The sequence below is a fragment of the Bos grunniens genome, chromosome X (assembly GCF_055505025.1).
Source record: "Bos grunniens cultivar Pamir isolate PY7600 chromosome X, Bosgru_T2T1.0, whole genome shotgun sequence".
NCBI lineage: Eukaryota > Metazoa > Chordata > Mammalia > Artiodactyla > Bovidae > Bos > Bos grunniens.
The window spans coordinates 85,707,889-85,730,064 of NC_141194.1; the positions used below are offsets into that span (position 1 = coordinate 85,707,889).

At 47.6% G+C, this 22,176-nt stretch overlaps 1 protein-coding gene across 41 annotated transcripts in view; it reads right to left on the minus strand.

Annotated features, from left to right (window-relative positions):
- The window catches only part of TMEM164 (transmembrane protein 164), a 179,763-nt gene extending 158,143 nt beyond the window's left edge, over positions 1 to 21,620 (minus strand). For 12 of the 41 annotated variants that reach the window (XR_015158443.1, XR_015158446.1, XR_015158441.1 and 9 more), the window contains exons 1-2: positions 20,314 to 20,445; positions 19,322 to 19,990 (exon numbers count right to left, since the gene is read on the minus strand). Coding sequence is in view for 20 of the 41 variants with exons in the window: in XM_086386599.1 (XP_086242725.1) it covers positions 19,322 to 19,711 (390 nt within the window). In the remaining 21 variants the exon portion in view is untranslated. Of the gene's footprint in view, positions 1 to 14,790; positions 14,864 to 16,379; positions 16,574 to 19,321; positions 19,991 to 20,291; positions 20,446 to 20,692; positions 20,868 to 21,017; positions 21,048 to 21,354 lie in introns of those variants that run through there. The other 29 variants (XR_015158444.1, XM_086386596.1, XM_086386593.1 and 26 more) reach the window with 26 other exon arrangements.
- Between the last annotated feature and the right edge of the window lie 556 nt (positions 21,621 to 22,176).

The following is a 22,176-nucleotide window of genomic DNA, read 5'->3' on the forward strand; positions in this document are numbered from 1 at the left end:
TACCGAAGTGCCAGGCACCCTTATGAGGAGCCCTGCAAGTACAACTATTGTTCTTGAGGAACTCCTGAATTTTACCTCATAGAGCTTATTAGATCTCCCCGACAGGCGAGCAAGAAGCTGGCAAACAATGGGATGCACGTTTTACAAGTAATGCACCCACAGGCTTTGGGAATACACAATAGACGAAATAGGTGTATTGAAATAGTGTTAAATACACACAACATACACAAGCTTCAGAGGGCAGTTTAGGCTCAGAACACATGTAATCCAGTCTTCTCCACTAGTGGTTTCTAATCCTAGTTGCATATTAGAATCACTTGAGGAACCTGAAAAAATGCTCATGTGTAGGCCCCCAGTCCAGACAACTAGATAAGAATGGGGTGGGGAAAACAGGTACTGGAATTTTTAAATGTTTCCTTCATGACTGTAGGAGCAGGCACAGGTGAGGACTCCTGGCCTCCACCTTCTCCATCTCCACCTCTAGTCCCAAACTTAGTGACAGATCCAGCAGGTAACTCGGAGGCCTGCGAAGTCACAGGAATTCCATTTCACTCACTCACCTGACTATTCTCTGAGCCATTAAGATAACTTTGCCACTGCCAAAACGTTTTTGGCCACCAAAATTTAAACAACGCGGGGCTTTCTTAATCCTCAGTCAGAGAAGGCAATTAGGTAGTCCAGCCTCTGCCCCAACCACTGTATGGAAGGCTTACTTGGCCTGAGATCTCATCCTTTTGGGGGAAGTTTCTCTACTCCTCAAACTGATATTTAATTTGTCCCTTCTCAAATGTGCTACTCTTTGCTTCATCTGGATGTTTCCTTACAGCTAAGAATATTCGCTCCGTCTGCAGCTGGGCCCCCAACCAGTCTCTCCCCCAACCCCATCCTCTCTTGCCTCCCTCATATATACACATGGCCACTTTGCTTTGCTCTTTTAATTCATTCTTAATCAGCCTCTGCCTGTCTCTAGGCCACCTTGCCACTCTTCTACTTAATCCCTTTCGGCTGAAAACCCTGGCCATAGGGTCACTGCCTCATTCTAGCAGCCCTGTCTCACTGTACCCCCTGCCTCACCCCCACAAGCCATAGCAGCAGCAAAGGCTCTGTGAGCAGTCTCTCACCCACATGGTGTCTTCTCAGCTGCCAGATCCTCTCTCGTGAGTTGGCTTCCTTCATCCAATGATTCTCTTCTACTGAAATTGCTCTCCCTGGCTGCCTTTCTTTTTTTACAAAAATATTTCTTCTCAATTACTCAAGAAATTTGTACTTACACCAAATTCAATGCAGAAATGTGTTAAGTACAAAGTGAGGGTGTCCCCCCTCTCCCTAACAACTCAGGATTCAACACTACCGAGTACACAATCTTCCAGACTTTCACGAGGTGCTTATGGGTTCATATCACACATACCGTTATTTCTTTTTAACAAAATATTGTTACCATCTTCCAAAGGGAATACAGAGATTAGCCTCCCTTTTAAAAGCTGTACAATATTCCACTGGTGGGATGTGCCATTCTGTCCCTGGTGGGCTGTTTCCTAATCTTCTCTGATTCCATAACACCCTTGCACACAACTCTTCACACATGAACATTTCTAGGGCAACTATTTAGAAGTGGGTGGGCCGTTGGCCACCAGACCAGCCTGTACTCACCAATTCCAAGTGCCTTTTCTCAAGCCTTCCTTGGTCTCAACCTCTTTGCCTCACATGACATAGAGGACCTGCTTCCTGAATTTCCTTCCTGCCTTGGGTGTCCTTCCATGTCTGCTTCACTGAGTCTTTTCTTCTGCCCACAAAAGTAGGCATTTCACAGAATCCTTTTCTTCTTTCTCCTCTGCTTTTGCATGATAGTTGCATCTTCTCCCCTGCCAACTTCTCTAAATGAATGCCTCCTAAATCACTTTGCCAGCCCAACTACATCTCAACTGCCTGCTGTTCACTCCAGCCTCAACATCTCAAACATCTGAGACTCAACAAAGCCCCAAAATGAACTCCTGACCTTTTCTTCTAAGCCTCACTTTCCTCATCCAAAAAACAAAGGGAAAGGACTAGACTCAGTTAAATGCTTTTTTAAAAAATTAGGAGTCTAGTATGTACTAGATGTTGCGCAGGGTTAGAAAAGAAAAAATCAACAGAACATAGATTCTGTATTCAGGGAATACACAAACTAAGAAGTGAGGGAGCAACATAAACAATTATGTAACACAAGGCAGAATCAAATGCTAAAATAGACAAGAATGGCTAAATCTGGCATAAGGGCTTGAAGAAACCTTCACAAGGGGGAGTGTTGAGCCTTGAATGATGACTGGCATCTCAACAGGAAGAGAAAAGTATTTCTGACTGAGGGTACAACGTGAACAAAGTATAAACTCAGAGTCAGAGAACCGTGGAAGTTCATGGTACATGTGGCTGGATCAGAGCACATATGGAACAATGTACTAGAGGATAAAGCTGGTTGATCAAGATTTGGAAGGTCCCAAATCTTATCACAAGGAGCTCAGGCTTTCTCTAAAGGGTTTCTCTCTCTGCCATTCTCTGGCTGAGTAATAGTAGCTGCCTCAAATACTATGTTAAAGATGATTCTGAACCTACATGGAGACGCATGTTGAGCAAGCATGCTCATGTTTTGATTAGCAAGGCTGGCCCAGGGCACCAGATGCACCACAAGGTGCATCTGTCCAGCTGTCTGCTCTCCTTGCTGAAGGCAGTAGGGAGCTACTGAGGGCTTTTAAGCAAGGGAATGGCAGGACCCAACATGAATTTTCCTTGTATCATTTCTGGCAGCGGTATAAATGATGGACAGAGCAGAAAGACCCCAGGAGAAGGGAAAATCAGTCAGCAGGCTGCTGGTAAGAAGACAGATAGTGGTGATGATGATCAACAACTAGGTGAATTAGGGCAGAGGAATCAAAGAAGAAAAGCAAGAGACAGATGGGAGAAATAATGAAAGACAGAATCAAAATGACTCAAGAGACTCTGATGGTGGAAGAGAGGAATGGAAATGTGTCAAAGTTTCAAAGGACTTAACCCAGGTCACTGATGGACTGCAGTGCCATTAACTAAGATAGGGGCCCTAAGGGAAAAGTATCGTAATCCTTGCTTTTCACTCCAAATCCTCCAACCACTTTACTTAGCTTTTAAGCACCGTTAAGTACACTAGGAGGGAAAAAGCAGAACATGCACTGCTTGATGGACCCAGCATTTATATAACCTTACACATTAACCTACTATCCTTCCTTTTGCCAGCTTGTCAAAAAAATATCATGTTGAATTGGTTCACAATGCCTTTCAGGTCTGTTATATCCTTCTGCTTCTCTATATGTTCATTCTATTTTTTGAGTATTTGATGTGGAAACCAACTAAAAATCTTAATTTATCTACTTAAAGAATACTTGTAATAGATAGTGGAACTACATGTAATCTTGTTCTGTATTTTCAAAGTCAAGTAAAGGTGTTATCATACTTTCATAATTTAAAAAAATTAAAATTGAAAAAATAAATATCCATCAATATCTAATCCTAGGATTAGATAAAACCATTGAAAAGACTTGTCTTTGAATGCTCATGCTCTCAAAAAAATTATTTTTCCCATTTAGACAGTGCTTTCCAGCTACAAGACACATTCGCAAATCTTTTACTTGACTGTCACGTTTAGCCTGTGAGGTATGAAGGGCAAAGAGCATACCTATCTTACAGATAACATACTCTGTGCTTGCTATGCACCAGACATTGATCTAGATACTTTACATGTAGCTATGCACTGAATTCTTGTAAGAAAACCACAGATGGTATTATCCCCATTTTACAAAGACAAAAACATACCCAGAGATATCAATTAACTTACCCAAAGCAACATAGCTAGAAAGCAGCAGAGCTGGGATTTGAACCTGGCCAATCTGACTTCAGAGCCTAGACTCTTCAACTATCACACTTTATGTAAGAAGATAAGCCCAAGAGAGGCAATCTGACCAGCCAAAACTACTAGGTTCTGCCAACTAGTCAGAGATGAAACCTGCAGCCAAGGCCAGGTCTGGCTAATGCTTAATCCTATGCTCTATCTATTACTCTACATTGTTTACCAAGATGAAATGACTTCTTCCCTGGGCTGGCCAATTATTTTGACCTTTTTCCTCTTTGACCTTTGTCACTTCTACCAGAATGAGGTTCTGGAATCATTCACCTGCTGTGGAGCCTCACACAACTGTTCACTAGGATGGCATGCAGGTCTCTACTTAGAGAAAAATGATGACCTCAGTTACAGCCCCAACTGAATGGGTCCCATTGCAAAACCATCAATATCTCGCAGCAGATGACACTGACTTGCCATACAGGCTCACTGAGCATATACCACTCCCTGGACTACCTGCCCAGGACAAGCAGCAAGCAATGGTGGCACTGCAGCCTACTTCCTCTGTGGAAGAGACAAAGCAAGGGCAGAAAAACACATTGGAAAAGTAGTTGCTATAGCGGTCAGGTAGAAAGGTGGCCTGCAGCTGTGAGAGCCTCGCTTTCAAGGCTGTCATAGAAAATGATGCTCAAAAAAATAAATAAAACACAAGATTTCTGTTTCTCAACTACTGGGCAAGAACAAAAGCCCAGCTTCTTTTATGCTGGAATGGTAAGGGGTAGAAGGAGGCCATGAATGGTACTACAGAGTGACAGTGAACCAGTAGATCCACCTCTGCTTCCATTGAGCTCTGTGACTTTGGGCAAGTCACTTCACCTCTCTGGGTCTCAGTTTACTCATCTGGAAAAACAAGTGAGGAGATGATCTCTGAGGTTCTTTTTTTTTTTTTTTTTTCCAGCTCTGATTTGGCATCACTCAGCCATTTCCACCCAGCAAAGTGTTGCTAGAACATTTTTCTTCAGTATCTGTAAGTCAACCAAAGAAGAAATGGGCTACAACAAAGGGAAAGAAGAATGCATGCTTGCATGCTTAGTCGCGTCTACTCTTCTGTGATCCCTTTTAACTTCAGCCCACCAGGCTTCTCTGTCCATGGGAGTTTTCAGGCAAGAATACTGGAGTGGGTTGCTACTTCCTTCTCCAAAAGAAGAATTAGATAAAACAAAAATGGCCTCTTGCAGAAGGCTGAAAATTAGGTAATATATAGGCAAAAGACGTAAGCACAGTACCTGAACCATGATACATGCTCAAACTGTTTATCATCACTTATATTGAAAATATTATCAAAGTGTTATCAAAAAGTATTATCAAAGTATAGTTTATATCAAAAGTATTATCATCACTACTACTCCTAACTTTTAGAGTGTACAGAGATAACCAAATATTATGATGAGCTCTTTCTCCTAAATTTAACCCCCCTTTGCCCAGATAACCCTATTTCAGGTTTATGGTATTTCAGAGGTCTGGGGCAGGGGGACCCTAAATGAGCAGTGGCACCAACTGTCCTTAGTGTCTATGGACATTTATGACTGAAGAGTGAGAACCCAATCCCAAGGGAAACTGAAGAAAAAATAAAAAAGAAATGGGAGGAGCCAGGATTAATCTTCAGTTCACTGCAAACTGGCTGTGGAAAGGGGATTAAAAAAAAAAAACAGGTGCGGACCACAGTGTACTCTGCAAATTGTTTTTCAGTTCAGACCCGAAGCAGGGAGTAAGAAGCTCGGGAAGATGATCCCAGCCTGGATTCCATGTGTGTCCATCTGAGTAAACACAGCCCTAGCTGTGAGGTATGGCCAAACACTGCTCAGCCAGGCAGAGCCTTTGTGACCTCACAAGTTGAATGCAGCCTCGGCCCAAAGGCCACCGCTGACCTCGAGGCCCAAGACGGCACCCCACCCCATCCCCATCCCCACCCCCGCCAAGAGCCTCGCCCAGGGAGGACAGGCACAGGGCTGGGGTTCACTCAGTTCTCTTTGCTCACTAGCCAGAAACCCCACCAGTAAAGAAGGGAAACTGGACTTTAGCTTGGTGCCAGCTTGCAGGGCTATTTTGAGGACAGCTGAACTGCAAACTCCAGGGCACTGCTGCACAGGGAAGAGAAACCCAAAGGTAAAACCAGCCCCTTTCCTCAGGGGCCTTGAGAGTCCTCCTGTGACTAGGGACCAGGGAAACAGGGAGAAAGGCCCACATGAAGCAGCAGCCAGCAGTCAGTGGTAGCTCAATGGGCCAAGTATAAAAGCATTGATGATAATAAGGTATTTATGCACATGACCCTGAGCAACATTCCTGCAGGGCAGGAAATAAAGTGCGGCAACAGGCATGCACACTCTCTCAAGTGCCTGGGACTTAGAAAAGGAAACTACAAATGCAAAATTACAAGGAACAAAAGTGTGGATAAGAAGGGGACCCTTGGGTACAGTCTCCCTTAATTTCTCAGGGTTGTCCTTTGTTTTAGGAATGCCCTCCAAGCCAATTCCTCCCAGGGAACCCGGATTATTACAGAAAACCTGACCTTACCCCAAGGAACTGCCTATTTACTCACAACACTTGCAAATAAGCCTGAAGGTCTATCAATGGCCTTGCTGGGGTGGGGCATCCCAACCCCAAGGCTGTGAAACCACAAGACCCAGGCCTTGGCCCCAGAGGGCTGCACAATTAAAGGGGACTTCTCTTTAGTGAGGGACTGGCTGCTGGGGTTCTAGTTCTGAGAGCAACTAGTCTTAAAAATGAGAGGGTTTCCATACCTGGGAGATACTCGAAGAATTGTCTTGTTCATTTGTTTGGTTTTTCATCCATTTGCTGAAATGTCAGGCAAGGCACTGGTCTATGTTTAACCTGCCTTTCTCCTCTGATAACTTAACTCTGGGAACAGGCAGCTATTGAGAGAGCTGCACTATCCTTAGTCAAAAGAAATTAATGAAGAAGTAAAAACTCAATCCACACACCTGTTTCTGCCCACCCCCAAACCAATCCTTTCCTGCTTCTGTCATGTTCTCGGTTTCCTAGGCTACCAATCTCAAGACAGCTGGTACCAGAGAGCCAGTCCATTGATGAAGAGCAGCAATAACTAAGCCCAGAGATCCCTGGACAGCCAAGCATCCCACCAATGACAGCCATCCTCCAAATGCTTCAGAAAACACTGAGTGATTTACAGTAACTTCTCAATTTCCCACAAAGCTATCCTTAGGCTTTGAACAATCAAGCAACCCTGCCCTGCAGAGATTATGTGGGTGCCAACTTCATGGAATCAGTATTTTTGCCTACCACATGAAATGAAGATGCCAGTGAAGTTTCTCTTGGGTGAGATTCTTACAGCTGCCTTCCTGTATCTAATTTGTCATCTTATCCCAGAATCAGGCATCCAAGCCCACAGCAGCAGCAGCCATAAGGATAACAAAGCTCATTATCATCACACAGCACAGCACAGCAAAAAAAAGTATTGACTGTTTACTATCTTAAGTGTTTTTATTACTCTTGTCTCATTGTTTCTCATTATTGTCTTACAACAGCCCTACAGGGTAGGTTTAATTATTCCAATTTACAAATGTGGTCACTAGGGGGTCAAAGAGGTTACCCAACTTGCCAAGGGCTACAGAGCTAGTGGTAGGATCTGAACCCAGGCTTTTACCAACCTAGAGTCAGCTTTTGTGTGTGTGAGCGCGTGCGCTCCGTTGTGTCCAATTCTTCGTGACCCTGTGGACCTTAAGCAGCCAGTCCCCTCTGTCCATGGGATTTTCCCTGGCAACAATACTGGAGTGAATTGACATTTCCTCCCCACCTGGGAAGCTTCCCAGCTGGCACTAAAGAACCCTCTGCCAGTGCAGGTGACACAAGAGACATGGGTTCCATCCCTGGGTCAGAAGATCCACTGGGATAGAAAATGGCAACCCACTCCAGTATTTCTGCCTGGGAAATCCCATTGACAGAGGAACCTGGCGGGTTACAGTCCATAGGGTTGCAAAGAGTCAGATATGACTGATTGTGCACACACAGCTTTTACCCAGCATGACTTGAACCACTATATAGGAGTTCTATATACTACTGTGCATGCTAAGTCACTTCAGGCTTAGACGCCAGGCTCCTCTGTCCATGGGATTCTCCAGGCAAGCATACTTGAGTGGGTTGCCATGCCCCCCTCCTCCAAGGGATCTTCCTGACCCAGGGATCGAACCTGCATTTCTTATGTCTCCTGCATTGGCAGGTGGGTTGTTTACCACCAGCATCACCTGGGAAGCCCCCTATTACTACTATAATACTATATAGTACTATACAGTACTATTACTACGACAGTTGTCCCTTGCTATCCATGGGGGATTGGTTCCAGGACCCCCCAGGGATACCAAAATCTATGGATGCTCAAGTCCCTTGTATAAAATGGTGTTGTATTTGCATGTAACCTTGCACATACTCCCATATATTTCAAATTGTCTCTAGATTACTTACAACACCTAACACAATATAACCAGTTTCCAGTGCATAATAAATTCAAGTTTTATGTTTTCAAACTTTCTGAAATTTTTTTCCCTAATATTTTCAATCTGTAGTTGGTTAAATCTGCAAATTGGAACACACATTTATGGAGGGCTGACTGTACTATGAAAAGCTGCTAACATTTATTGCTGACAATGAGCCAGAATTTCTGCCAAATGCTTGATTTAAGTTATTCCATTTAATACTCACAATAGCCCTATTAGGTAGGTACTGTGATTATATCCATTTTACAGATGAGTGAAGTTGATAGCAGTTAAGTAACACGCCTACAGTCACACATGATTCTTGTTGTTTGGATGCTCAGTCATGTTTAACTCTTTTGTGTCCCCAGGGTCCTCTGTCCATGGGATTCTCCAGGCAAGAATACTGGAGGGGATTGCCATTTCTTTCTCCAGGGGATATTCCTGACCCAGGGATTGAACAAGTGTCTCCTGCATTGGCAGGAAAATTCTTTACCACTACCCACCCAAGGTCACATAATGATGGAGCTCAAATACAAACCCAGGAAATATGGTCCAAAAGCTCAGTCCACTCAGCTGAACCTGCATTAGGAAAAGGAGGCATTTCTAATGCCCAGCTTAACTTAGCCAGGTTCATTGCTACAGTCCAAACCTACTGAGTCCCAGTAAGAATTTCCCAAGTAAATGCCAAGGAGGAAACCTGTCTAGCCCTTCTGTGTACGTGCCAGTAGCTCAGATCTGATGCATCTAGGAAAAGACCAAAGACCTTTCTAGAAGTCTCTCCTAGCCAGTTTCCCTCGTGTCCAGCAGCTTCTCCTAATACTCTACCCAAAACATCTAATAAGTGTTTACCCAGGGCTCCCAGAGCCGTAGTTAAGGCCCTTAATGTGCAATCTGGCTCTGTGCCTTGTTTAATCAGCACCTGAATGAAATGTCTCTTTGCTAGCAACAGCCTGAGCACAAAGTCGTTCTGCAAACACAGCTGGTCAACTGGCAAAGGCGACTCAATTCATAGGCAAAATACACCCTGAGTTTATACCACCACTGATGTGTGCTGGAGACAGGGAGACTGGAGGAACTGAGATGGAATTAGAATGGGCTCATGCTTCCTTTGGGCTTCCCAGGTGGTGCAGTGGTAAAGAACCTGCCTGCCAATGCAGGAGATACAAGAGACATGGGTTCGATCCCCAGGTCGGGAAGAAAAGACCCTCTGGAGGAGGAAATAGCAAACCATTCCAGTATTATTGCCTAGGAGAATCCCAAGGACAGAGGAGCTTAGCAGGCTGCAGTCCATGGGGTCACAAAGCATGGGACATGACTGAGCAACTGTCATGCATGATTCCTTTCTCCTCAGATAATCTCGCCTCTCACTCTCCTATCAACCTAAACATCTGCCCACAGGACATGGCTTGAACTGGGTCTGCCCAACAGTCCAATCCTCTCTAAGGACTGTCTTAGAGAAGACAGTCTCCTGCCATCTATTTCATTTCCTCAGAGCTCACCAGGCCCACAACCAGACTCATCCTACCCTGCCTGCCTCCCTCTGACATTTGCTCCAGCAGCTACTGTTAAGGGTATGCAGCCAACGGAAAGATCCCCCCAACCCTCCCCTTCAGGATCACTGACCGCAACAGGTCAGTGTCCCTTGACACACCACACACTGACAGACGTGCAAACCATGCCCTGTTTAGCTGGCAGCTCTTTCTCTGGGAAAGAGCTGAGTAAACAGAGAGGACCGTGCCCAGAAGAGGAGGAGCCCTCCCCAGACATTCAGATTTAACTGCTGTATTCAAGAGCACCTTGGAGGGAGACTTACCCTGGGCATTCAGCAAGTAGGACAGCAAGACATTGATAACTCCAGTTCTCAGGGTGGGGGAGGATGGGAGGTGGAGCAGGAGAGAGGCCAACAACTGAGCAAGGAGCATGGGAAAGGCCACCTGCTCAAATTCTGAGACACACCCCACCAATTAAAGATCAAGTAAGGCTAACAAGGCCCTTTTAAAAAGTCCTGTCCTCCCCTACCTCTGTTGCATCTGAGCCATTCACACTGCAGTATGAACTTCCTACATGGAACTGATTTCTTCCTTATTTCCTTGGAGATAGGACCTCCTCTGGTGAAACAGGCATTTAGATGGAGTTGATCTGGAGCTTTGAGTACTCTGGAAAGAGGCAAACTTGGATGGGGTGAGTTGGGGGGGTTAGCGGGGGAAGACATGGAAGCAGGGGAAAAGAAATAGAAAAGAGAAAGGTAGAAGAAGAGCATGGAAACATTGCATCAGTTCCAGCTTCGTGGGGGCAGCAGCCATCCCATGAGCCACTAAAAATCATCTGGTGGGGGGTGGAATGCCTGCTACCTCATTTCCTGCATTTAATGTCTGCTCACTCTCTGTGTTCCGTGTCTGTCCTTGACCATGTGGGCCCTCCTTGGGACAGCAGAGAGAACACAACGTTCTATCTCACAAGCCCCCTATCAAGGACTTGTGATTAACTGCAGCTGTCTTATCAACAGGCCAGAAATGACAGAGCGTTCCAAGTTTTACGTGGTTTGCCAAGGGAGAAATACAAAAACAATGCCTGTCCCTGATAATAAAATGAAAATGACTCCAGGTAAGAGTTGTAAAGCTTTCCTGTGAAAGAGGAAGCAACTCTGTGCCTTTACATGTATCGTTTCCTATGCCAAGAAACCCTTTCCTTCTGCAACACCTAGCCACCTCCTGGTCATTCATTCACACGTTTATTGAGCACCTACTATGAGGTGGGTCCCATGAGAGGCACTATGATAGAAAATAAGACAAACAAGGACCCCTGCTCTCAAAGAGCTAACATGTCTCCTTATGAGTCAAATGTCACCTCCTCCAGTATGCTTTCCTTAATTGCATCAGGAAAAAATAAAAGACCCTCTGGTCCTTAATGTTTGTTTCAAACCTGTCACATTGTAATTTAGTTGATCTTTACATGTTACATTGTAATTTAGTTGATCTTTACATGTTACATTGTAATTTAGTTGATCTTTATATGTTACATTGTGATTTAGTTGATTTTTACATGTTACATTGTAATTTAGTTGATCTTTTTTTCTTGCCTGTCTCATCTCAACTGTGGGCAACATTGAAGGCAAAGAATGTTTCTTATTTATCTTTGAATCTCCAGTGTCTGGCACAATGTTTGACACACAACAGGAACTGGACAAATGTTTGCTGAATACATGCAAGAATGGATACATTTCCATTAGCATTTAAAACTAAAGTCCTGCAAATAGAGAACTAGGATGCAATAATTCTGTATCAGTATTTTATCTTGTTAGTTCCCAAAGATCTCCAACACTGCAAGAATGGCAAAGGAGTGTAGGAGGACTGGAAGGTGATTAAAGAGAGGTTTGGCTGAAATCCTCCACTTATAAAAGCCACAGGCACCCAACAGGCCACTGGAACGCCAAAGTTACCTTAAAATCCACCTCACAATAACTCAGGGTCTTCAACCTCTAATTTCAACCACCTTATTTAACACCCACATAAATACCGAGGTACTACTAGAAGACCAAATGCCCACCCACAGGCCACCAGAATCACACCAGTCAGGAGGAGCATCGGAAGCAACATCCCACCTCATGCTTTGCTGCTAAGTCACTTCAGTCATGTCTGACTCTGTGCGACCCCAGAGATGGCAGCCCACCAGGCTCCGCCGTCCCTGGGATTCTCCAGGCAAGAACACTGGAGTGGGTTGCCATTTCCTTCTCCAATGCATGAAAGTGAAAAGTGAAAGTGAAGTCACTCAGTTGTGTCAGACTCTTCACAACCCTATGGACTGCAGCCTACGAGGCTCCTCCGCCCATGGGATTTTCCAGGCAAGAGTACTGGAGTGGGGTGCCATTGCCTTCTCTGACCTCATACTTTATCCACTAGATAATGTCTCTCAGAGTGGGATCCAATGCTCACTGGCATCAGAATCATTGAGGAACTTGTAATAAATGCAGGTTCCCATCCTCACCTTATAGGACCGAGACTGACTTAGACTCTGAGTGGAGAGCCAGGCATTTGCATGAGAACAAGGTTCCAAGGGAATCTTTCACAAAGAAAATTTGAAAAGCACTGCACTCCACTTCAGGTCCAGTCAGTCAGTTACTGGCAGAAGATGCTCTCAATTTAACAAAAGATATGAAAGATCACGGATGTGTTAGTGAACTCAGTGGGGGGTGGGGAGTCCTTTCATGATGTATGCGTAATCAAATCACGTTGTGCACTTTAAATATCTTACAATTTTCTTTGTCGACTATACCTCACAAAGCTGAACACAAACAAAGTTAACAAAAAAAAATATATGAAAGACCAGAAGTTGAGAAGTCTGGCTCTTCTTGCAAAGGGTATTTCAATGAAGCATGGTTGACAGTGAACAAGCTATTGAAAAATATAAAAGGGGAGAGATAGAAAGTGAGTTACCAGCTTAATAACAGTTTTTTTTAAATGTCTGATATTAAAGGAGGAAAAGAAGAAAGTAGACATTTCCAGATGTCAAACCAAGGGATTTAAGACCAAGATCCAACAGTGCAATTTCCTCAGTGCAATGAAAGTGAGCAGAAACTTGGGGCAGAGAATGGGCTGCAGTTCCTAATAACCAGCTCTTTGTGATGGAAATTCAACAAAAAGATGTGTGAGCTGGAGGTGAAACCACCTCTCTTTCTGGCTATTTCAAAAAAAAAAAAAAACCAGACAGGAGTTTCTCTTAATAGGCACAGGAGACACAGGAACTGTGCCCATGAGACCTCAAGGGACCACAGACAGAACCACCAGAGGGAAAAAGAAAAAAGAACAGAAAAAAGTCAGTTCTGTCAGCCAGTCAGCCAGCATTATCCAGGCACACTACACATTAAGCAATTAATGTGCACATACAGTATTGTATTAAGCTCTGCAGGGTGCTACAGAGGGAAAAAAACATACTACTCCTTTCCTTAAAGAAAAGTATACACACTAATGGTAGAGAATGAACAAACATGTAAAATCAAACAACCCAGTTGAACACTTACCAAACTACCGACTTGTATACAAAGTCATGGGCTTCCCTGGTGGCTCATATGGTAAAGAATCTGCCTACAATGCAGGAAACCCGGATTCAGTCCCTGGGTCAGGAAGATCCCCTGGAGAAGGGAATGGCAACCCACTCCAGTATTCTTGCCTGGAGAATCTCATGGACAAAGGAACCTGGTGGGCTACAGACCATGGAGTCACAAAGAGTAGGACGTGACTGAGCAACTAATGCTTGCAATTTTTTCATGCAAAGGCTAATGTTAAAGAGGCTAACAGTCTGAGGAATATGCAGAGTTGGGAAAGGAGGACAAGAGGTATTGGTGGAATGAGTGGAATAACTGTGGAGTCAAGGTCAACTGGAAAGTTTCCCAGAGAATCTTCAGGACCATCTACAGAGGGGAGGAATTCACGACAGATCCCATGAAGACAGTGATGAAGGAGGTACTTCTATGGCAAAGGGACAAAAATCCAGGGGGCCTGTGGATCACCCCCTGAGTAGGAGTCTGCTGCATTCTATTACTTAACAGTAAGCTCCAGGCTGCATTGTATTAACAGGTGCACAGTGAGAAAAGGCTGAGAAAGAAATCTTTCCTCTCTGCTGGGTGTGGGCTGGACCTCTGGTCACAGTATCCAGTTTTATAGACTCTGTATAGAAGGGTATGCAGACGTGGGCAAGGATCCAGAGAAAAGCAACAGAACTAATTAGAGGAATGGATTCTAAGAGCTATCAAGAAAGGTGAAAAGTTGAGGTTTGTCAGTTTCTGAGTCAGAGGAAAAAAATCTATTGGTCATCTGCCAGCTCTGATCAGCTGTACCTGGCGTCTGTTTAAGTGACCACAGAGCTATTCAGAGGATTAAAATGCTTTGTTTCCATGTGGCCCATTTCACGAAGAAGATCAAGATAGGAAAAAGCTAAATAATTTGCTCAGGTTCCCTAGCAGGCGACAAGCAAAACTGGTATCATCATTTTAAATCCCAGGGCTGTCTGTGGGTTGTTTAATCCACCAATCCACACCATTTCCCTTATAATGGAAGGGACTCTGTCAAAGACTGTAACAATGAAAGATGGAAAAATTCTCTGCAAATTTCCTTGGGGGAGAATATGAAACAAACTAAAAAGGAATGTCATGCCTCATTGCTGAGGACCATACAAACATCACCCCATTGTGTCCCCCTGGACTGATGACACAGGACACAGTCCATCTGATAAGCCAGCAGATAGCTGGATCCCTCATTGCACCCATTACACACCAACATCAATTGCAACCATGAGCAAGTTATCAGTGCTCCAGACAACAGATGGGGATGAAGAGGTGTGGTTGGTCTGAAGTCAAGGAGGCAGGGGACAAAAAAGCCTAGTTCTCAAATCTATCAGGTTTTCTCTAAAACAAATCCATCATAGACAAATATAACATACCCATATACATCCAGTGAGTTCCAAAAGGTGTCACAAAAAGCTCAGGACCATTCTGAATATGTGCCATTCTGTGCTTTTGGCAAAAAGTGAAGTAGGAAAGTAAACAGTGAGACAAAAGCAGGTTAGCCATATTTGGTGGACATCAGCCTTCTAATATATCGTAAAGACAGAAAAATAGCAATGCTAACTCTAAAAAAAGGATGGGGCTCACTTGGTCTTAAAGGCTAAAAACCAGAGGCTTGGTGCTCAGGGGTCAATAGCATCAATTCTTATTTGGAAAATGTCCAGCTGAGATCCAGAGTGCCGTATGCACAGAGACACAGAGGGTTAAATGGCATATGCTATGCCCCACTAAGTTCAGGGCCCAACTGGGAGATACTGACACAGACATATACACAACAAACCGGAAGTGGACAATTAGACAAGACATCCAAAATTCGATCTTTGCAAGTTCCTAAGGCAGAGACAATCTAACTAGATGCAAAGGATAAAAGGCCATGAGTTTTTACGGACACAATCAGTCAAACTGTCTGGCATTTTAACCCTTCCGCTAAGAAACTGTAGATTTTAGGACTTAAATAGCTATGAGACTCTCAAAGCCCCAATTCCACTGTTGACAGCTGGGTTCTAAAGCCACCCCTGCCAGTACCTTGCTGGCAGTGTGATTTCCACTTTGTTTTTTTTTTTGTAAACAGCATAAACAGTCAGTAAATTCATTCCGTGTCACCCATACCTACGAAAATATTATGCACAGGGGACCAGCTAGCCACGCTTGAAGAAATACTTCTTGGTGTAATGGGTAAAAACCACTGATATTCAGCAAGGGGTTTAACAGTGGTGTGTTAATCCTGGTGCTTGCTGATTCCAAGAACCCTCAAGCATCCCCAGCTTAAGTCAGATGTGAGAAGGTGCTGCTTTAATCCTACAAACCTCTACCAGTCCCAAGTTCTAGGGCCCTTGAGATAACAGACGAGGCCAAAAAGAAACCTGACAGCAGGAATATTATTCAAGAACAGAACTCGGACACAAGAAGTACCCTGCCCTGTGCTTCTAAAGCTGGCGGTTGCCCAAAGGCAGCATGGCTATGAGGAGGGTCTGTGTATCAAAGGCCTTGGGAGTAAATATTTTACAGACTGAAAAATGGGAGGTAAGGAGACTAGTCGTTTTCCCTCCAGTGCTTCCATTTCCTGGCTGAAAGTAATACTGCCCTTATTACAAACTTACACTGCCTCTGCCGAACAAGGCCTTCTATAAAGCTATAATTGAGTCATCTTGTTGAGAGACACACATCAGAAATGTCTCTAAGCTCCTGCTTTCAATTCAGCTAATGTCTCCCTTTCCTTATCAGGACCTCTGAACTCCACAGAATTTACTGCCATGATATAGCCTAACTCAGCTAATTCACTTGCCAAAGTATTTCTTTGTACTCAACACCTCCCCTTTGAAACACACACAGTCACAGGGTAAATTTTAACATCTCTCTGTCCAGGCTCAAGCTTATCTAGCATAACCCTAAAGAAGATAGTGCGTGTGAAAGGGTCTTATAAAAGTTAAGAGCTAGACAGATGTAAAGTATTATTAATACTAACCCCATGGACTGGCTTCCCTTGTAGCTCAGTCGATAAAGAATTTGCTTGCAGTGCAGGAGACCCGGCTTCGATCCCTGGGTTGGGAAGATCCCCTGGAGAAGGAAATGGCAACCCACTCCAGTATCCTTGCCTGGAAAATCTCATGGACAGAGGAACCTGGTGGACTGCAGTCCATGGGGCCACAAAGAGTCGGGCACAACTGAGCGACTAACACATAACCCCATGGACTGTAGCCCCCCAGGCTCCCCTGTCCATGGGATTCTTCCCGCAAGAATACTGGAGTCAGTTGCCATGCCCTCCTCCAAGGGATCTTCCTGACCCAGGGATCAAACCTGTATCTCCGGCATTGCAGGCAGATTCTTTACCATCTGAGCCACCAGGGAAGCCCAAATAAGTTAGAAAACTGTTTCCATCTGTTGTAATATTTCTTTTAAAGATTCACATCAGCTTTTAAAAATCCGTATGTCCCTGCTTCCAATAAGACCATAGGTAAGGTATGGAGTGTTGGATTCATCAAAGGCTAAGTCCCCCAGTAGGCCAGAAGTTTCTATTTAAATGACACAAAGCAGTAACTTGGGAGTAAAGGACAAAGCAGTACAATCCTGCTTGGTCTCAAGGATTCCTCAACCTGACTGTTCTTTGCCCCCACCACCTAGCTTCAGAGTTTCAGCTAAGCACGGGACAACAGCAAAAGCACAGTGACAGGAATCAGTTCATAGTTCCCCAAACATCCATCTCTGCTGCACTCAGCCCCTGAGGGCCAACATCATCTATATGGACCCCTAAAGGGTGGCCTTCTCAGGTTTACTTTACGGGGAAAACCCAGGGAGCGAAAGATGAGGATGAGAAGGTGAACCATGACCACCTGAAATGAGCGAGGAGACCAAAAGCCATTTCTGGGATAGCTCTGTGTGGCACCCCCGGGCACTGCTTAATAGAGGAAAGAAGCACAGCACATAGACTGTCAAGACCTAGAAATTCAACTCTGCCTCGTTTTGCAGCCAGGCAAACTGAGAGCCAGGACAAGTACTTTCCCCAAAGTCACACAACTAATTAATGCCAGAACGAAGCCTCCAGAGTCTTCTAAAAGCCTCTAAAAACCTTTCCACTGAAAACCATGATGCTGCCAGGTTTGACGTCATCACCCCAGCAGCAGCCCCAATCGGGCTGAATTTAGTTCTTTGTTGACCTTCTAGATATGTGGTTGTCAGAGGCCTCAAGACCCCTTTGTCAAAGAGGTACCCTCTGACCCTCACCACCTGCCATCCAAAAAAAGCACTCCTGTCCCAAGAGCCTCACATAGCAATGGCTGAGATGTGTTGTTTCCTTTCATTAACAAAAAGCCCATTCATTAAAAAAAAAAAGAAAGAAAGAGGACAGGCTCAAATTTACACAGAAGGTCTAACTGGGGGAGCCCTTGGGTTTCCTGTGAATGGCATTACTTCCCAAGAAGGCCTCTAAAAAAATACTACCCACTCCAAGCCTACTGGACGCTTAGAGCCATCCCATCACTAAGAGCTGCTTTATTCTAAATCTGTCTACACCTCCTTATCACATCTGCAAGACTGAATGGGGTCTGTGGTCATTCACCAGTTTCCAGATTGGGAAACTGAGGCCAAGAACCTGCCATCCAAGGACTTCCTACAACACAGAGCTAGCAAGCATCTGCAGCATAAGTAGGCAGCACCATGCTGATCAGCAGCGGCCTCCCAGAGACTGCTCTGCATTCCGAAACCCCAAAGAGGGTGGGTTAGCTTTCCAACCCAGAAAGCTAATTCATCTTTTGGTTGCAAGCGAGCAACCTCCCATCCCGGAGTCCCCCCGCCAGGCCTGTGAAACGGAGACAATTATCTCAACCTCCTGCCCCACACAAGGTTGTCACGAGTCTCCTGAGAAAACAACCTTCTACAAATATAAAAGCAATAAAGATGCTAATGACAGGTTTCACAACTGTCCCTGAATAAAACACACCAGGTTTTCCACAGCCTGAAATCTAAAAGAGACAGCCCCCTCACCCCATGCTCTTCTCCTCTTCCTACCCTTCCGTGATATTATAGTTTTAGATCATCTCTCTACACAGGCTGAGTACAAAAAGACAGTCTCGCTCTTGGTTGGTGCTCACCCAGATTATTTTTATGTATCTGGCAACTTTCCTTTTCAATCTCATTTGTTTTTCTTAGCACCGCTAATGGGAGATAAAGAAATCAGCTCTCTGGGCACCCCTGGACTGTGACCTCAGGAGAGAGAATGAGAATGATAAGATGGAGAGGTTTGCAGGAAATAAATACCCTCTCACCACAGAGAAGAGGTCACGAGTCTGCCTGGGGTCTGCTTCAGAGTGCAGTGAGTCGGAGTTTGGTGCTGCTCTGACACCTCAGAACTCAAAAGGCAGACCTCACCCTAAGATCCTAAACTCCCAAAAGAAAGTCATTAAGAGAAACCTACAAAAGTATTTCCCCCAAGTATGACCGGAACCTTCTGTGACCACCTCCAAGAAAGAAAGCCACCAGGCCTCTGGGAAATTGTGGCAGAGGGAATGTGTGTGTGTGTTGGGGCAGGGGGTGGGGGTGGGGGGGTGGGGGGTGTGTGTGTGTGTGTTGGGGGGGGGGTGGCCCATGGCTCCCTTCTGGTGATCCAGAAAGGGAACCTGGCTGGGGTCGGACTTCCTGCTGGCAAAAGGCCAGGGTAGGCCTGGGAGGGGAGGGGCCGCTGGCCTGTCTTTTCCAGGGCTAACCACCACCGTAGGGCTGACGCATTGTGCAAAGGTGGAAGGAAGCCAAATCTGAAATCCGCACCCAAACAGCCACTCGTTGGAAAATCATTTTTAAGGGTCCCACTGCCCGCAGGGGTGAGGTGCTCTACGCGGCCAAGTGTCCTGAGCACACAAATGACTCTGCTGGCTGAGGCTGCCAGGAAGGGGTGGGGGAAGTCAACAGACTCACATGCATCATGGTGACCAGGTGACAGGGGTTGAGCAGGTAGATGACGGTCTTGGTGGCGAACTTAAAGCCCACCTCCACCCCGAAGGTCAGGCACAAGGCTACTAAGAGCAGATTCTTGCTCAGGCTCTCTTTGCCTTCCTCTGGCCGCTGGGTCACCTGCTCTGGCTGGCAGCCACGGCCACCCCTACCGTCCTCCTTCGTCTGCCTCAGGATGTGCCGCAGGGCCACCAGGATCTCCAACAGGGCCAGGGTCAGGACCACCACACTTTCCAGCAGCCGCTGCTGCCAAGAGAGGAAGGCAGCACAGTCGGGGCCCCCGTTGCCCGCAAAGCTGGGGTCCACGCCCCCATAGAGCCAGTCCAGGAGACTTTGGTAGCTATACCGGGACATGATGCAAAGTGGCTCCCCACGACCACCGTGCAGGAAGCGAGAGCGAGATGGAACACAAGCCCCGAGGGTGGCCCGGGTGGTGGGACATATACGGAGGGCACACCCCGCCCCCGCACCCCCCTCCGGACACCGGGGCAACTAGAGCAGGGGACGGGAAGCTACACGCGAGGCCTGGGGCCAAGTGCTGGCTCTAATTTGTCCCTACGGCTGCCTGGGGAGCCCCCCGCGCTTCTCCAGTGGCCACCAACGAGGCAGGGTGGAAACGAGCCGTTGGCCAATCTAAAAGGAAGGAGAGGAAAAAAAAAAAGGTCTCAAAGAGGCAATTGCATCGGGAATTACGAGGCGGGGAGGGATAACTAGCGAGGGAAGAAAAGGGGAACAGGGGCAGTGGCGAAGCAAGCAGGGGTCGGGGGAAGTCGGAGGCCGGGAGGGTCAGGGCGAGGGTTGAGGGGACGCGGCAGGAGCGAACCGGGGGAGACGGCGAGGGAACACGCGGAGGCCAGGAGGGGAGCTGGCGGGGCCGGGCCGGCGGGGAGGGCGACGGGGCTGGCGGGGACGCCGGACTCCTCGTCTCACGCACTCGCCACAGGGGGATCGCTTACTCCTGCAACCGCGTGGCCGTCTCTGCCCCCAGCGAGCAACTTCGCCGCCGACGGGCCCCTCCGAGCCAATTTAGAGCCGTCCCGGGCCAGCCTCCCGCCCCCGGGTACACCCCCGAGCCCCCAGCTCCACCCCCCGGCCCCAGACGCCCGCCCTCCGGGCAGCACCTCCCCCAGCCCGCGGCCCGCCCGGGACCTGCCCCCCTCGCGCGGGCAGCGGCGGGAGGAAGCCGGGAGGGAGGGAGGAAAGGCGGGCGGGAGGCCGGGCCAGCCGGGGGCTGGGCTCCGGCCGGCCCCCTCCCTCCGCCCCGGCGCCGCAGCTTCCCGCGCCACCCGCCCGGCCCCAGGGACGGGTCGCCGCGCCCTGCGGGGCTCCACTCACCGGCAGTCGGCCCTCGGCCCCGACTGGGCGCCCGCTCGGCTCCCCGCGCCCCGGCGCTCGGCTCCCCTGGCGGCCGCCACGGCCGCCGCGCACGGCTCCTCCTCCCTGTCTTCCTCCCCCTGCAGCAGCCGCGCTCGCTTCCTCCTTCTTCCCCTCCCTCTCTCCTCCCCCTCGCCGCCGCCTCCCCGCTCCCGCCCGGCTTGGTCCCTCGCCGCCCCCCCACTTCACGCCCTCGGCCACCCCGCCCGACCGCCTCTCCTCTCCGGCCTCCCCGCACCGCCGCCCCCCCACCCCACCCCCAGCCAGCCGCTCGCACTCTTCACACCTCCCACTCCCTCTCTCGGCGCCTCGGCCTCCCCCTCCCTCCCCCGGGCTCAATCCCCGCCTCCTTCCCCTCCTCCCCGGCCTGCCTCGCCTTCTGCGTTCGCCCGGCCCACACGCGTGCACCGCCACCCTCCCGCACCGCCGACTACGGAATTCGCTCCTCCGCGAAGCCGTTTGGGCCGACTCCGCCTCCTGCGCTCCGGTTCTCCAGGGCGCTTCCTTGGACCCCGGGCACCTAGTAGGCGCTTAGCCGGCCCTCGCTGAGTTCTTGGAGGAATGGACGAGCCTGTCTAGTGATAAGACCCTGGGCTTTGGGAGGTCCGCTGGGTGTGACCTACTCTTCGCCTCTCCTCCAGACCTCCCTGAAATAGCAGACTTGGGCAGGGCCAAGACGGCATCTTCTCCACCTTTGTAGCCACAGCCCTACTCTCCACTTCCGTCCTAGACAGGGCTTCTTTTCCTACTTTGCCCGGCCGTTCCACCTCCTGCTCTGCTCCGAGGTTTCTCTATCTAGCCTCCGGCCACTCCCTCTCCAGGCTCTCCGTCTCCCCTTTCTCCTGCCACGCCTTCAAGCTCAATCGTACTCTAGCTGGAGGAAAAGATGGAGGAAAAGAAGCTTCCCCAGACCTCTTTCCGTCCTCCCGCCCTGCGACGGAGCAGCTGTTTCCAACCTGCGCTTGGCCGAGAGTCCTGCCACTTAAAACGCCCGCCAGGCTGTGGAGGGGCCCAAGAATTGGATAAGGGCTGCTGGCAGAAACAGGGCCCCCTCTTCCCTGCTGCTTCCTACCCATAGACTGGGATTTGCTTTTCTTTGGGCAAGGAAACAGGAAAAAGACCTTTTCAGAATCCACTTTGTGTTGGTTTAATATCTATTGAAGACTCACAAAGAGGAAAATAGCCAGAAAAAAACAGGCACCTTGCCTGGGAAACACGTTCTGGTGTTCTCTGCCAGCCATTTTCCTGCTGTCCTTTCCAAGTCTGGTTTAACCCCACCTAGCCTCAGAGCCAGGTAGCTTTGCACAGACAGCATCCACCTTAGGGCCTGATGCTCTCGAAGTGCTAATTAATAAAGAACAACAACAAACAAGGATCGATTCAGCAGCTCACTCCTTCTCTGTCGGTGTTTTGTTAAATCCTCTGCACAGTATATATTAAGGGTA